Source organism: Cyprinodon tularosa, unplaced genomic scaffold, assembly GCF_016077235.1.
Source record: "Cyprinodon tularosa strain WSP-4 unplaced genomic scaffold, ASM1607723v1 ctg477, whole genome shotgun sequence".
NCBI lineage: Eukaryota > Metazoa > Chordata > Actinopteri > Cyprinodontiformes > Cyprinodontidae > Cyprinodon > Cyprinodon tularosa.
Window position 1 is genome coordinate 471,009 of NW_024039204.1, and position 16,203 is coordinate 487,211.

The 16,203-nt window shown below is 37.0% G+C and overlaps 1 protein-coding gene across 1 annotated transcript; it reads left to right on the forward strand.

Annotated features, from left to right (window-relative positions):
- Nucleotides 1–647: 647 nt before the first annotated feature.
- LOC119794367 (butyrophilin subfamily 2 member A2-like) lies at nt 648–7,896 on the forward strand. Its single transcript, XM_038301891.1, has 9 exons — nt 648–879; nt 994–1,056; nt 4,729–5,100; nt 5,181–5,468; nt 5,550–5,642; nt 5,749–5,784; nt 6,803–6,826; nt 6,905–6,946; nt 7,030–7,896. The coding sequence occupies exons 1-9, from the start codon at nt 852–854 to the stop codon at nt 7,854–7,856; spliced, it is 1,773 nt and encodes a 590-aa protein (XP_038157819.1). The 5' UTR covers nt 648–851; the 3' UTR covers nt 7,857–7,896.
- The last annotated feature ends 8,307 nt before the right edge of the window (nt 7,897–16,203 follow it).

Below are 16,203 nucleotides of genomic sequence, written 5' to 3' on the forward strand. Positions count from 1 at the left end.
TTCATAGTCATGAAAATAAAGAAAACTCTTTGAATGAGAAGGTGTGTCCAAACTTTTGGTCAGTACTGTATATATATATATATATATATATATATATATATATATATATATATATATATATATATATATATATATATATATATATATATCTCTGTCTATCTATTCTCCCTTTCTCCATATAGGCTAACATTTGATCGTTCACGCTCTCCGTAGTTCTCCTGTGGAGCGAGCACGGGCGGCTGTTACGCGCCTTTAGCGAGCATGCGCGTTTCCTGTCGCTTGTGGCGCCTGTAGCTGCTACGGTGGCCTGGAAGTGCAAACCAACAATACAAAATCTGAAACACTTTTACAAATCTTGAAACAAATTTACATTTCAGAAAACAAATTTACAACAAACGAAACACTTTTACAAATCTTGAAACAAATTTACATTTCAGAAAACAAATTTACAACAAACGAAACACTTTTACAAATCTTGAAACAAATTTACATTTCAGAAAACAAATTTACAACAAACGAAACACTTTTACAAATCTTGAAACAAATTGTCTGCGCTGTGCGGAGAAGAGGGGAAAACCTTATCTGACCGGGAAACGCAGCTCGACGTAACACCTCCACCCGCCTCCACACCAAGGAGTCGGCTGACATTAAAATAGAAAGTGAAAGCATTCTGAACGGACAGTGTTGCGTCTGTTTCTTTCCTTCGTTATAATTTGGCCTCGTTGTGAAGCTGATTTAAGATCAGACTGATCAGAATAAGATAATTAGATCAAACCTTGCGTCGTCAGGAAGAATCCAACACCGGATGTTTTTTTTTTTTATTTGTGTGACCTTTGATTTATACAGACACGATGAGTCGGCTGGGATCTGCAGCTCTAGGTAAATATCACCCAGATTTTGTCTTATAGCTGTTTTTTCCACCATGTTACGATTTATAGACCATGCTTGTCTTCCTATAATTGCTACTATTGTTTATAATATTGTTGCTTACAGATAAATCGACGTTTCTCTTTTGTTTTGTGGCGCTGCTCACTCCATCAAGCTACTCTGCCCCTGGTAAGTACCGCCCATCAACTGTCTCATTAGTCAGTTATTCTGCAGAAGTTTAGACCCTAAGGGTCAATTTTTTGTTAACATTTCTAGTTTATCTGTTTATGTGACATGCATCTTCTGATTAATAAGTATTTCACTCAGTAGATCATTCAGATTAATGCAGTTTCCACTCATTTATTGGAGTTCTGACCCAGTAAATGTTTGCAAAATCTTTGTTTTTTTGTTTTGTTTTTTTTTTTGTTTTTTTTTTATCGCAGTAGCATGATCTTTTACTAAAAAAACATATTGCATTATATTTAGGGGCCTATATTTATTCCATATGGTCAAAATCACAATTTAGGAAATAATAATCTGTACATGCCTCTTAAATATTAATTTAAAAACATTTTGAACAAACCCTTACATACTGCTGCTACATGGCTGTACATCTTATTTTGGCATTTGACCAATTAGATGAGCCCTTAAATGATATATTACTTACTATAAATTAAGTTGGAAAAAAAAAAGTTAAGTCAAGAAAATAAAGATAAAAAAAAAACTAATTGAAGTTAAAAAGTTAAGTTAAAATGTATATTTATATTATAACTTATACTCAATTATATTTATATATGTATTTTTAATTCATAAAATATGAATGTATGTATAAATATTGTATATATAAATAAAAAAATGTAAGCATTAATCAGCATTAATACCTCTAAGGTTATGTTGAACCAAAACAAATGTGTTTCTTTCACTCTCTGAGTGTTTTTCATAAATTTCCTATAGAGGAACTTTTGTTATTTTTCTTAAAGGAATAGTACACCCAAAACATGATTAGCCTTCATTTTCTACTCACCCCCATGCTGAACAACACCCTGGAGTACTCTTTTGATATCTCAAATGCATCTGGAGATCTGGGAGGCTTCTTGCTGTCTGCTGACATTCAAATAATGGAGGTCCATGGAGCCCGAGACAGAAAGGTCCATAAAAGTCCACAAAAAACCTGTCAATATTCCTCCATACTGCTCGTCCAATGTATTCCAAGTGTCCTGAGTGGGTAGCATCCAGAATTTACTCGAAACGAAGTCATTTAGAACGTTTTTAGAGCATAAACAGTAGTGTATAGGATTTCCTAAAAGCGCGTTCACGAGTCTACGGAAACCGCGGCAGACCAAACCAGACGAAAGTGCGCATTCAGCGTCTGCTCTGCCAATAATGCAAGCGTAGAAGAAGAAATGTGCTGTTTACCTGTGCAAAGAAAGAAACAACGAAAGAAAAATGTCTGAGGACTCCAGTGTTGAGGAAGAGCATGAGTTCTTTGCTGAGCTGAATGCGCACTTTCATCTGGTTTGGTCTGCCGCGGTTTCCGTAGCGTCGTGAACGCGCTTTCAGGAAATCCTATACACTACTGTTTATGCTCTAAAAACATTCTAAATGACTTCGTTTCGAGTAAATTCTGGATGCTACCCACTCAGGACACTTGGAATACATTGGACGAGCAGTATGGAGGAATATTGAAACGTTTTTTGTGGACTTTTATGGACCTTTCTGCCTCGGGCGCTGGGCACCTCCATTATTTGAATGTCAGTAGACAGCAAGAAGCCTCCCAGATCTCCAGATGCATTTGAGATATCAAAAAAGTACTCCAGAGTGCTGTTCAGCATGGGGGTGAGTAGAAAATGAAGGCTAATCATGTTTTGGGTGTACTATTCCTTTAATATAGTCGGGCAAGTTGGCGTTTCTTGTTTGTTCATTTCTAGCATCAAAATATCCATATTTTTTGAATGTTACAAATGTAATAAGGTCTTGTCCGGGATTACAATAAAACTATTGGCTTGAAATTTTGATTTTCAAAGTATTACACAGAGTGCCCTATAAAGGGTTAGACCTGTTCTTATTCTTTTGTAGAAACTTGTACATATTTACAAATAGAAAACTTAATTTCCATCAGAAATTCATACAAATATGTTTAAAATGTTCATATTCTGAGGTGAAGAGTACGCAGGAAATTTTACTTAAAGGAATAGTACACCCAAAACATGATTAGCCTTCATTTTCTACTCACCCCCATGCTGAACAAAACTCTGGAGTACTTTTTTGATATCTCAAATGCATCTGGAGATCTGGGAGGCTTCTTGCTGTCTGCTGACATTCAAATAATGGAGGTCTAAGGCGCCCGAGACAGAAAGGTCCATAAAAGTCCACAAAAAACGTGTCAATATTCCTCCATACTGCTCGTCCAATGTAATCCAAGTGTCCTGAGTGGATAGCATCCAGAATTTACTCGAAACGAAGTCATTTAGAACGTTTTAGAGCCTAAACAGTAGTGTATAGGATTTCCTAATAGCGCCCCCATGCGCGCTCACGATTCTACGGAAGCCGGCAGACCAAACCGGAAGAAAGTGCGCATTGAGCTCTGCCGATAATGCAAGCGTAGAAGAAGAAATGTGCTGTTTACCTGTGCAAAGAAAGAAACAACGAAAGAAAAATGTCTGAGGACTTCAGTGTTGAGGAAGAGCATGAGTTCTTTGCCGAGCTGAATGCGCTGGTTTGGTCTGCCGGCTTCCGTAGAATCGTGAGCGCGCATGGGAGCGCTATTAGGAAATCCTATACACTACTGTTTAGGCTCTAAAACGTTCTAAATGACTTCGTTTCGAGTAAATTCTGGATGCTATCCACTCAGGACACTTGGATTACATTGGACGAGCAGTATGGAGGAATATTTACACGTTTTTGTGGACTTTTATGGACCTTTCTGTCTCGGGCGCCATAGACCTCCATTATTTGAATGTCAGCAGACAGCAAGAAGCCTCCCAGATCTCCAGATGCATTTGAGATATCAAAAAAGTACTCCAGAGTTTTGTTCAGCATGGGGGTGAGTAGAAAATGAAGGCTAATCATGTTTTGGGTGTACTATTCCTTTAAATAGGAGTAGCACTATATTGGCATATTTTAGTGAAACTTTACCATCCAAAGCAATTAAAAATAGAAAAATCTTTAGGGGTAAAACGGTCACTACAGTATTGAGCCACTAATTATCACATTTCAGAAATATGGAATCAGGCAGACAATAAATATTTGGTTCTGTACAAGTTTAGCTATTTTTAAGACTTGGAAAAACAACCTATTCAGATAACTACCACCATTACAAGATGACACATTATGCGGCAAGGCACAAGATTTTACTCAAGTAAAAGCGATATTTCTAATAATAACTCTAGTAAAAAACACATTGCAGTACAACTACTCTTCAAAGTACTTGGTTGTATTTGTAACTAACTACTGTCCATCTCTGCTGAGGGTAAAGTGGAACCAAAGTCAAATTCTTTGTTTGCACAAACTTTACAAAAGTTGATTCTGATTCTATATGTGCTCTTTTGTTACCAGCAGTGAAAAAAACATATTTAAACCAAAAATAAACAAAAACAAATTAACCCCATTCATGATTTTAATTAAGAGTTTATAAATGTCATCAATTTGATAAGAATATTTTGCTGTTTGCATATATTTTTATATGTTTTGCGAGCCATGAACCACAGGTTTCCTTATCATTGGGAACTTGATTTACTACCCGGCGTACAGTTTACTGAAAAAAACACAAGGCAGATATGATATTAAGGGACAACTTTACTTTGAAACACAATATTTGGTTTAATAAATGAAAAGTTGACTGATTGAAATGTCTTTTTTTAGTTTCAGAGACTTTCACTGTTTCAGTGAGGTCTCCTATCTCAGTCCAGCGAGGCCAAACAGCCATCTTACCCTGCTGGCGCAGTTCCTCTCAGAGTGCAGAAGATCTAGAGGTACGCTGGTATTTGGGCAGTGATGGATTTGATACTCCAGTCATGCTTTATAAGGGAAAAGCTTTTGACCACACATCCCAGAAAGCTTCATACGCTGGCCGAGTCTCATTTGGCTTAAAGGAAGCAACATCAGGAGGGTTAAAGTCAGGTGATGTTAGCCTGAAGCTGGAAAACACCACGATTAAAGACGCAGGAACCTACACTTGTTTTCTCAGCAGCACTGAGGATTATGACAGTGCTGCTGTTAGTCTGACAGTAACAGGTGAGAACAATGAAAACAAAATGAGGTACAACAATCAAACTGAACAAATCCTTCATTAAATGATGATCTTTCTATTCCAGAAACTGGACGTCATCCTCTCCTTTCTACAGTGATTAAAGACGATAAAGTTAATATAAGCTGTGAATCTGAAGGCTGGTATCCAAAGCCTGAGCTGCACTGGTCAGATGGGATAGAAGCTCTCACTCCTGCTGATGTGCTGTTTGACAAAACCTCTAAAGGGCTTTATTCAGTCCACAGTTGGCTCCTCCTCCCCAGTATGTCTGAGGTCTCCTGCTTTGTTGGGCTTCCCAATGAAATGCCAAAGGAGGCCAAAATGAGCATAACATATTCCCCATCTACACCAGAAGGTACCCCTTATCTCTGCTTTGTTTTCTTTCTTAGTTTTCATTAAGAAATATGTCTATTAAACATGTTTGCTTTTCCCACAGAGTCCGGATCCTCCCCAGCTGGATGGGTGGCCTTTGGGATACTTCTAGCAGCTGTATTAGCTGCTGGTGGAGCACTGTACTTCAGAAACAAAGGTACATGTTTGATTTAAGTCAAAGAGAATGCCAAGATCAAGTCAGTACAATAAGTTAACATTTAAATAATTACTGATTTCATACATTGAAAAATATTTTGTTTCAGCTAAAAAGACTAAACAAGAAAATGACACAACTGATGGTAAGAAACATAACCAACTCATTAAATGTATTTATTTACAGCAGTTTTACACATTTTCATACATAAATTTCATACTTTGAAAATTATTTTTATGTCAGCTAACAAGACTAATCCACAAAATCAAACAGCTGATGTCACAAATTCATTAAACATATTTCTTTACAGCTTTTACACATTTTCAACTAATTGTATTCATAATAATGTGACAAATGTGTAGTTTTGTTTTACTCATTTTTACATTTTTAAGACAAAGTAGACAAATAGTTGCACCCCCTGTTCCTGTTTCATCACATCAAAGCTTCAAACTGCAGTCTATTTTATGGAAGGGATTTTATCTGATACAACAATTAATCATCAGAGAGGGAACCAATAACTAATAACAATATTATTACCGTAATTCACTGATCAGGTTTTGCCAATAAGGCAGCTATTAGTCAGGCACTCTATAATAATTTAACTTTATTGATCTCACATTGGAGAAATTTACCTCTGCATTTAACCCATACCCCATATTTGATTTAAGTCAGATAGGTTGCACAGATGAAGTCATTATAATACATGAAAATTTAAATAATTACGGATTTTATACATTGAAAAACATTTAGTTTCAGCTGAAACAACTGAATCAGGAAATGATACAGCTAATGATAAGAAAATTCACAAACTCATTTATTGTATTTGTTTTCCCACATTTTATATATTTTCTGGTAATTGTATCAATATTAAAGTGACAAATGTGTAGTTTTGTTTTTTTCATTTTTACATTACATTACATGATTCATATTTAACTTCATTTTCTATTACAGTCATTTTGCTATTTTAGGAATATTTAGTTGTTTTAAATTCTCTAGACCTTTAAAGGTTTCATTAAGGGCATCTTAGAAGCATCAATGTATATAAAATAACAGTAAAACTTATTGGAGGAACTAACTAGGAATGTTCCTGTAGATGTAGATCTTTTCAAAGTTTTCATATTCAGGATTTAAAAAAAATCTAAAATGCTTTTTTTTCTCCACAGAAAATGAACCCCTTTTGTGTGAAGGTAAGAACACAGCATATCCAGCTGCCAGAGGCAGCCTTTATAATACATATTATATTTATATGATGTTTTCTCCTCTAGATCTTCTGCCAACAGCTCTATCAGAGGCTTCCAAACACTATGGTAAATTTACATTTAGTATTATTCCTTTTTAACATTTTCTTTATAATTATATTGATTATGATCTAATTTCTTATCTTTTACAGTGAATGTTCAACTGGTGGACACAGGAAACCATCTAATTAAAATGAGTGGTTCTAAAGTGAGAGATAATCAAGTAGAGTTTCCAGATGGAGACAGAGTTACCTGTCTCACAGCAGTCAGAGGATCACCTGGCTTCTCTTCTGGACGACACTACTGGGAGGTTTCCTTAGTACCCTTAGTAAATACAACAATGCCACCTAAGAAATCCTGGTGGATCGGAGTTACAGATAAACAAGAAATCCCTAAAGATCAAAGTTTTCCTCTATCCATAAAAAATGGTTTCTGGTTCCTTTTTTCTCGTCCTGATAAAGAAAATAGTGTTCAGTTTAACAGTGAACCATTTATATATTTTCCTTTCCAGTCAACACTAAAAACAGTCGGTGTTTATTTGGACAACGACAATGGAGAGCTCTCCTTTTATAATGTGGAAGAAAAATGTCTGATTGCATCTTTGAGAACCAAATTTACAGGGGAAATGTTCCCACTTTTTAATCCTGGGAAAGGTGACACATCATCTATGGAGATAATACTGAGACCTGAGCAGGATCAGTCAAATAACAGTGCTCCCAATGAGAAGACGAATACTGACCAGGGTCAGTCAAAAACCAGTGCTCCCATTGAGAAAACGAATACTGACCAGGGTCAGTCAAAAACCAGTGCTCCCAATGAGAAAACGAATACTGACCAGGGTCAGTCAAAAACCAGTGCTCCCAATGAGAAAACCAATACTGACCAGGGTCAGTCAAAAACCAGTGCTCCCATTGAGGAAACGAATACTGAGCAGGATCAGTCAAAAACCAGTGCTCCCAATGAGAACACCAATACATAGCAGGATTAGTCACCTAAGTGAGAATTTAGACAGAGAAACTTAAGTTTCTCTGTCTAAATTAGGGATTTTTGGGATTTTAAGACATTTCATGTGAGAAATAAACACTGTGCCTTAGTAAAATAGGGTAAAGTTGAGAAAAACACTTAAAAGTCCAAACCTGAGCAGAATTAGTCAATTAAATTCTTCTGCTCAGGTGTAGCTGACCTGAATTAAGGTCCACTTCACTCACAAGATGGAGAAGATAGGTAGCTTTTGGATGCACAGTAAAAGTCTTATAACATCTTATTTTGATAATAATAATTATTGAACCTTATTAATCTCACACTGGAGAAATTCACTCTCTGCATTTAACCCATCTCCTTGGTGAGCAGTGGGCTGCCATTGTGGGGTGCCTGGGGAGCAGTCTAGGGTTGACTCCCAGAAACCCAGAGTGGAGGCTGTGGGGATCGACTTGGGTACTTGCAACCTTCTCAGAGCACAAGCGCACTCCTCTAACCACTAAGCAAACAAAAGTAAATCAGTTTATTGATTTTTTTTTTTTTTTTTATAAATCCTTAATTAGCACTAGTGCCTGCTTCTGATCCTGTAAGAGCATTTGTTTTAAGCTGTTTAGTTACTAATAAGTCACTTATTGACTGGATATTGACTGAGTATTACACTATGCTAAATCCATAGAATAAATACAGTCCTGTATTGTCCTTTGGACATATACAAATTTATATAAACAAATTTAATAAACTATATTATTAGGTGACTATTACCCTTTTTAATATCTCCAGGGTTGTCTACTGCTTTTTTTTTAATAAGGCATTGTATTAAGCCCACATAAGCAGGTTGATGCTTATCTAGGCTTAACTGTTATAAAACTGACTTATCTTTTTGTACAGCCTATTCAGCATACTACCAACCTTTTATATGCATTGTGATCAAATACGTTATGTATTGAACAGTCGGTCAAAGCTGCCTATTCTGTATAAGCTCTAAATAACCTATGTACTAATTTTTCTTTAAGGTCGGATCACTGATGGTAGATCTTTGTTCTGTTTTTTCTGTTCTCTTCCTACATAAACTAGCTTCAGCTGATAGTTCACCTGCTGTGTGTAGCTTCATGCTCTCTCCACTTTCTGTTCTGATTAGGTTACCTGTAATTTTAACACTTAAATTGTGAACGTCTCTCTAGTTTTGACCCTATAGTGTCAGCAGTGTCCCTGTCTGTTAATTCAAAAAATAACTCAGGCATCTGTTTGGGCACCTTTAGTTTCTTTAATGCTAAACACAATACAATAGTAGTAAAGTAATACTTTAACAGATCCAGATGCCTGAATTATTTTGAGTGTTACTACTTGGCGCTTGTTAAACTGGAGCTCTTATTGTGGCTTTCTGCACACTGATGAATGCATATCTGTTGAATAATAGTCTTTGAATATATTTGGTATGGTATTTTGATGTGAATATTACTAAAATAAACACTAATAAAGGTAGCTATATTTTTTATTTTACTTTTTTTCATTGGCTAGGGTGAAAACAAAAGGCCTTTGTTTGCAGCTATGGATATACGGTACATTTAGTATTTGTTTATTCTGTCTATAATCAAGACAGGCTCTGATTTTATTTACAGCTCAGACCCTCATCTTTTAGAATTATTTACTATTATAAAATGTAGTGTTCACTCGATTAGCTTGGGCTTGTTTTTCGGCTTTCCTTGCATTTCAAAGCATCTTTCTCCTTTCTTTTTAAAATGATAAATTGGAAGAGAAGCTCTGTTCTTTTCCTTCAGAGCCCGTTAAGGTCTGAGACTTTGGGTGAACTTTCAATCACTAATAAAACTATGGCATAAAGGCCAGCATGAATCCTTCATTTAATGGCAGCTCAGTTACAGTACATGGAGTGTCAATGTGATCCAGACCATAAGAGTTGACAAAGACGTGACACTTAATCAAGCTCTTTTCTTTTTTGTCATAATTTTTAAGTAATTGTATGTTATTAAACTTGCATTAAACTTTATAGAAACTTATAGAAATGTTGGATACACTCAAAATGTGCTGAAATAACACTGTATCCTTTGTGTGTGTGTGCACTCTGGTTTTATTGATTGTTAATCAAATATAATAAAGATACAATTTGAACAGAAAATAGGTTGAAGGTCATTTTCTGTTCCTTCCCTACTCTGCCTCCACTTATTGTAAATGTTTTGTGATTGTAACTGCTAAATTCAACATTGTGTGTGATAAATATACATAGGTTACCATTATCATGCTTGTATATTTTTACCTATAAAGAAACATTTGTTTTATCTTTATCGCCTTCTAATTTCTTAGTTTTATACACGTTGTGCTCTAAATTCAAGAAAAGTTTTCAAAAGATTGTGGAAATTACTTATAACGAAATGTTTTCATGTTGATTTTATTTTAAAATGAAACTTGGACTAGGACTATAAATATGATAATTAATTTGATCTTTTTTCTATAGTTTAAAAACTTAAAAACAGACCAAAGAATGTTAAGCTATGACAATTTGCACCATAAGGTGTTCAAATGATCAATTACAAAATTTAATTAAATCTGGGTTTTGATAAATTCTCCTTCGCATTCTCCTGTGTGTTCTCATGAGTATAAGAATGGAGAATGGGAACAGATACCTGGAATACTTCAAGACTGGTAAAACACAGGAAGAAATCGTGAAAGAAAATAAATTTTCTCACCATTTAGAAAGACCTATAACATAAGTGGATTTTTACATTTTAAGAATACCAAACTCTTAAATTTATATCAATGACAACTATGAGGTGGGCAGGCATGTGCATCAATTTTGGGAACACAAATATATTAGTAAAGTAATAAAAAAGACAATGCTGGCATTACACTACATAAATAGTTACCGGTAAATGAAAGGAAAGAAAATCTAATTGAAATACATTAAATGAGAATACACAGAACTTCCAGCATAATGTCTTAAAGTTTATGTTCACAAGTGGGTAGGAAGAAATATAAACCTATTACATTCTACTTCAGCTCATCTGAGTCCTTTTTGCTCACATAGATGGAGCCATTGGCAGCAATTAGCTGCAGGAGCATGCTGGGGTTGATCTTTTACCATAGAAGTTGATAAGAAGCCTTTTATTAAGTAGCATGATGGCTGGCACCTGAATTCTTTACTTTCAGTATGAAAACAGTTAAAAATACAACTGTATGGATATATGTAGGAGTATAATGATACCAATACTTGAGATAGATCATCCTCCAAAGCTGGGCCTGTTGTTATGCTGTTCAACTAATCTAATAGGTGTCAGCACTGTTCTCAATAAGTCAATGGAAATGGGTACAAGTGTGAAGTGTGAAAATGTTTGTGCATCCTTAAGGTAACTATTGTAAAACTCTTCAGCCTTCCCTCGGTTAGTTCTGGTGAATTTCTTGCACATTAAAGCCTCTCTTCATCATTTTATTTTCTTTCCCTCAGCTTTCATTGTAAATTGATAAAATAAAAGAAAAACAGCATGATTTTTTCTTCAGAATCTGTTAGTGCCCCATGCTGTAGGTGAACACTAAAAAAACTATAACTACAAAGTAAGGGAAAGCATGAATCAGTAGCCTAATGGCAGCTCAGTTAGTGTGCACAAAGAGTCTCTCCTAACCATTAAAATTGACAAAACAGTGGCAATTCAGAAAACTCTTTCTGTCATATTATGCAAGAAGACACTATATTGAGCTTACAACAAATCAAACTTGTATAAAACTATAGAGATATTCATTTGAATTTTCAGGGATATTTCAAAATGTGCCGCATGCATTCACTGATACTGATTCATTGATAGATTCTCATGTGTAAAGGTATATGCAATATGTCTTATTGCACTCAAGTTATGGATTTTTAGAGGTGTAGCATAGTGGAGCCACATTATTTTTTTTTTTAGTTTTTTTTTTTACCTCATTTACATTTCTCCTAAACTTCTTTTATTATTTTAATTTTGATGGATAATTCATACCTGTATTGTTATAATTATGAAGTAAATGATTGAACCCAACAGAGAGGATCCTCTTTGTTTTTTTTGCCATTAAGCGGATTAGACAGGGGAAAAGAAGAGCATCAAGCTTATGGCTTCATCACAAAGGTAATTTCTTATGGGCCTTATAAATCATTTGTAATTATAATTGCTGATTGAGTGTTTAAGCACATGTGTGTTTGTTTCATTTGAATATTTTTACCAATAAAAGAGACAATATCTGTCTTTATTCCCTTTGTTTTAAAGTTCTATTTAACAATCAAAATGTGAAATGCTTTTATGAATTATGATAATATATTTATTTATATGTTGATTCTGCAACTATTTTTATATTAGGCTTAGAACAGGACTATGACTCTGTGAATATGTTTGATGTTTTACATAATCCATCAGGCAGGAGATAGTGAGCTAATGTTATGATCTTAGCACTGATGGCTGGATTTTCGCTCTTTCCTCACATCTGCCTAGCTCTGCCCAGTGCTCCACTGTCACTCATCAGATCCACCTGCCTTCTGTTCTATTTAAGCTACCCATTCCCAGGTGTTGGTGCCCAATTATTCAAGCTGTGTGAGAGTAACTCTAGTGATCAAGTGTGTTTCTGATTTCCTGATCCTGACAAGTTTCTGCCTTTGGACTTCCAAGTTTTGTTTTGCCCCAGTTCTGCTCTGTTTGCCTGATCTGTTTTTGGACGGATTCCTGGATTCTGTCTGCTAAATGACATTGGACCTGTCTCCGGACCCCAGCGTGGATTCTCCTTCAGTACCTCTTCAGCTCTCTGGTCTTCTGGCCTGGAAACCTGCTTCTGCTACGCCGCTGGTTTTGGATTCTCCCTACGGATACTTCTGCTCTTCCGTGTCTGCATGCTTCTGCTCGTCAGTCTTCTCTGTTTCTCTCCTGGGAATCCGGTGGCGGCTGTGGAGAAACGATCCTTCAGGATTCAACTCCTTCCTCAGACTGAGCTTTTAACCAGGTTAGTGACTTACATGCTTGTAATCGTCAGTGATGGGAGTAACGGCGTTGAAAGTAACGGCGTTACTAACGCCGTTACCTTGTTTTAGTAACGAGTAATCTAACTAATTACTTTGACTGTAACTATAAGGCAGTTACCATTGCAGACACCCCGTTACTGCGCCTTACTCAGGTCGCACAATGAACCTTTTTTCATGATAGGACTCGTGCGTGCCTTGTCATGTGAGAGGGGAGGATGAGAATGGCTGATGTATAGTGAGATTCCGTCTGTCAGTTGGGTAGGTGGGTGTTTCTGCTGGCGGGTGTTAACGTACAGCACACACAGAGAGATGGAGAGTGAGGAGGACTCCAGCAGCAAAACAGAATTTTCCAGATGGAAATACCCGGGTTACGTCGAGCTGCGTTTCCCCATCAGATGCGTTTTCAAACCCTGTATCTCCGCACAGCGCAGGCGACACGATTCACCGCGCAAGCGACAGGAAACGCGCATGCTCGCTAAAGGCGCGCAACAGTCGCCCTGTGCTCGCTCCACAGGAGAACTATGGAGAGCGTGAACGATCAAATGATAGCCTATATGGAGAAAGGGAGAAATCTGGATGGATGGCTGTTGTGATTTTATGTTCTTTTCAACTTCCAGCTGGAAGTTTATATTTCTGATACTTTAAGATGTTTATTTCCCTCCCCTGTAGGGGGGGTAAAATATCTTATCAAATGAGAAATTATTTTGGCTGTTTTATAGTGTTTATGACACACAGTCCTACCAACGGTGTATTAGAACAACAGATGAAAGAATGATTCAAGCATTGATCATGGTCAAACAGTTAATTCTGCACATTCATGGAATAAATTCACCACAACTTCTGGTCAAAATATAAGAGTTTATTAACAAAAATCATTCAGCTCCAAGTCAAACATATTGCAGTTTAACACTCAACTCAGACTAGTAAAACTCAACTAAACTAAACTACTATGTACAAAGAGTAAGAGAAACATGGTTGAAACCCATATTACTACAACCAAAGTTTATCTGGAAGAATCTGGGATATGATCAAATTAGCTTTTAACTAATTTAAAGAAATTTGAATGTTTTCAGACCAATTCACAATGCTAATCCATGAGATGAATAAAACATTATTTGGCCAAATAATGTTTTATTAAATGATTTGCTTAATCAAGAACCAATAACCTTTAGTCAAATGATTCTTTACCCTTTTTGAAATAGCTAGCAGCGAATAGACATCAGGATTCCACTAAATGACTCTTGGTCAAATGTTATGAGCATCTGAGGACCATGAACACTAATGTTATACCAGCGTTTAAACTCTTAGTGAAATAAAGCTTGTCCAAGCTTCAGCAACAGCTCAACATATTCCTGTAGCATGCAGTCCATTCTGTGAGCTTAACTTTACTCATCAGTAATCACATGCTGTTTGTTCTGTCCCTAATCATGCAAGACCTGCAAAACTTTTTGTCCATGTCCATTTGGAAAGCTTGAGTTCCATCCAGCTGCAGCTCAGCAGTCAGGGCAGCGACCAGGGATTCTTTGTCTCAGTCTCACAGCAGGGGTCCCCTTTTTCTCAGGCTCACACCCAGGGCGTGGTTCTCAACCAGTTTGGCTCTAAAAGTTCTGAAACTCAAGAGAAATGTGTTGCAAAAGGTATGTTTTGCAGCACTTTGGTTCTGAAAGGTTCTGACCTATCCTTGATGGTTCTGGAGATCTAGTTCCCCTGGGGCCCACATCTCCACTGTGGTGGAGATCCAGCCAAAGCGGACCCAAGCTTCCTGGGCGAGGGAGAGGAGGCAAGGGGCGCAGGAGGCAAAGAGAGAGAATCTGGTTTTCTCTGTGGTTTTCTACTGTCCTTGCACAGAGGGGGGCGTGGTTGGTCACACCTCTGTGACTTGCCATGTGACTTGCCTGTGGAGGCTTTGGCTGAAACGAGGGTTGTTGCAGAGATTCCAAAGCTGGTTCCACATCATCATGTCAAGATGAAATATGGACACTGGTTCCTAATGTCCAAAAGTATGATCATGGCATATGGCTTAACACTGCTTATATACTGGGTCCTACCTTCTGAGCCTTCTGATAGCTATAATAACACAAACCATGATGTGGATCCTAACGTGTTACAATTATGCTTGAAGTGAACGCAAGAAACACTGTTTGCCAAACTAATGAAATTCAAAAGAGAAAGGGTAGAGGGGATTGTAATTGAACAGACCTATGGAAAAATAAGACTGGTAAAACATAAAAGGAACGTTCAATAGAAAATATTTGTTCTTGCTGTTTGAAATAACCAATTTAGAAACCAGGAAGAGGAGTTAATTTTTACATTTCAAAAATGGTCAAATCTGAAATTAATATAAATTATGTTTAGCAGGCATGCTGACATGTAATGGGGGGTCGGAAATTACAGAAGTTTTTGGGGAAGACTGGAGAAAAAATATAAACTTAGCATCAAATCTATTCATAAAGCACAAAAAAATACTACAGATTTATATATAAAATGATCTTAGCTAAGATAGATAAACTAAGATTGTACATTATTCACAGCATACCTGTGCAACTATTCAGTCATTCTGGTCATTGTAACATCAAAAGAGGCTGAAATTGGAGGCAAATAATTTTGTCTATTTTTTCTACAAACACCCATCCAGAAGTCCTTGTCATTTCTGTCAGAGCAAAACTAGAGCAGGGATTGCCCACCCCTGAGCTATGGTGACCACAGCCACCTCAACGATCCGCCCCTGCCTTTGCTTTTTGTTTGGATTGGTTGAAATGTGTGATTGCCAGATCAAAGATAGGAATGATAAAAGGTTGGCCACTGCGGACTGAAAATAAAAAAAAACCTAATAAAGGCTTTCCAGTCCATGGTGGGCACAGGTGTCTCTCTAGGCGGAAACTGCGCGCCAATGCCCACCGGGACTGAGTGAGGGGAGACTATCTCTAAGCAACGGTGACAGCAGCTGATGCAAAGCTGAGAGGGTCGAATTAAAAACCCACCAGGACAACTTAGCTGGCTTTCATATTTCCTGCGATGTCAGGATTTGTAGAAGTCAGTTGCAGGACACGAAATGCAGAAGCACTGGCAGGGATGAGTTCTTGTAGATTTAATTATGAAGGCAGTGGTTTTATAAATCCAAAAGTAATCGGTCAAGGAAGACAGGAACCAGAACAGAGAACATGGGAAGTGGCTTACAGGAACTGTCGAGGAAATGGAATAAAGACAGCGATCCAGAAAGACAAACTGGTGAGGAGGGGTGTTTATACACTGGACAGGAGACTAACAGGACAAAGGTTGGAGTAATGATCTGAGTGGGAACAGGTGTGCAGAGAAAGAACAAGAAAACCAATGGGAAGGGAGGTGACAGCAGGAGGCA

What these genes read in the sequence shown, in the direction of transcription:
- LOC119794367 (XM_038301891.1), top strand. Translation starts at nt 852, where the DNA reads ATGAGTCGGCTGGGATCTGCAGCTCTAG. An exon ending in TTCCCCATCTACACCAGAAG is followed by an intron (nt 5,469 to 5,549) that starts GTACCCCTTATC and finishes CTTTTCCCACAG; the next exon opens with AGTCCGGATCCTCCCCAGCT. An exon ending in TGAACCCCTTTTGTGTGAAG is followed by an intron (nt 6,827 to 6,904) that starts GTAAGAACACAG and finishes TTTCTCCTCTAG; the next exon opens with ATCTTCTGCCAACAGCTCTA.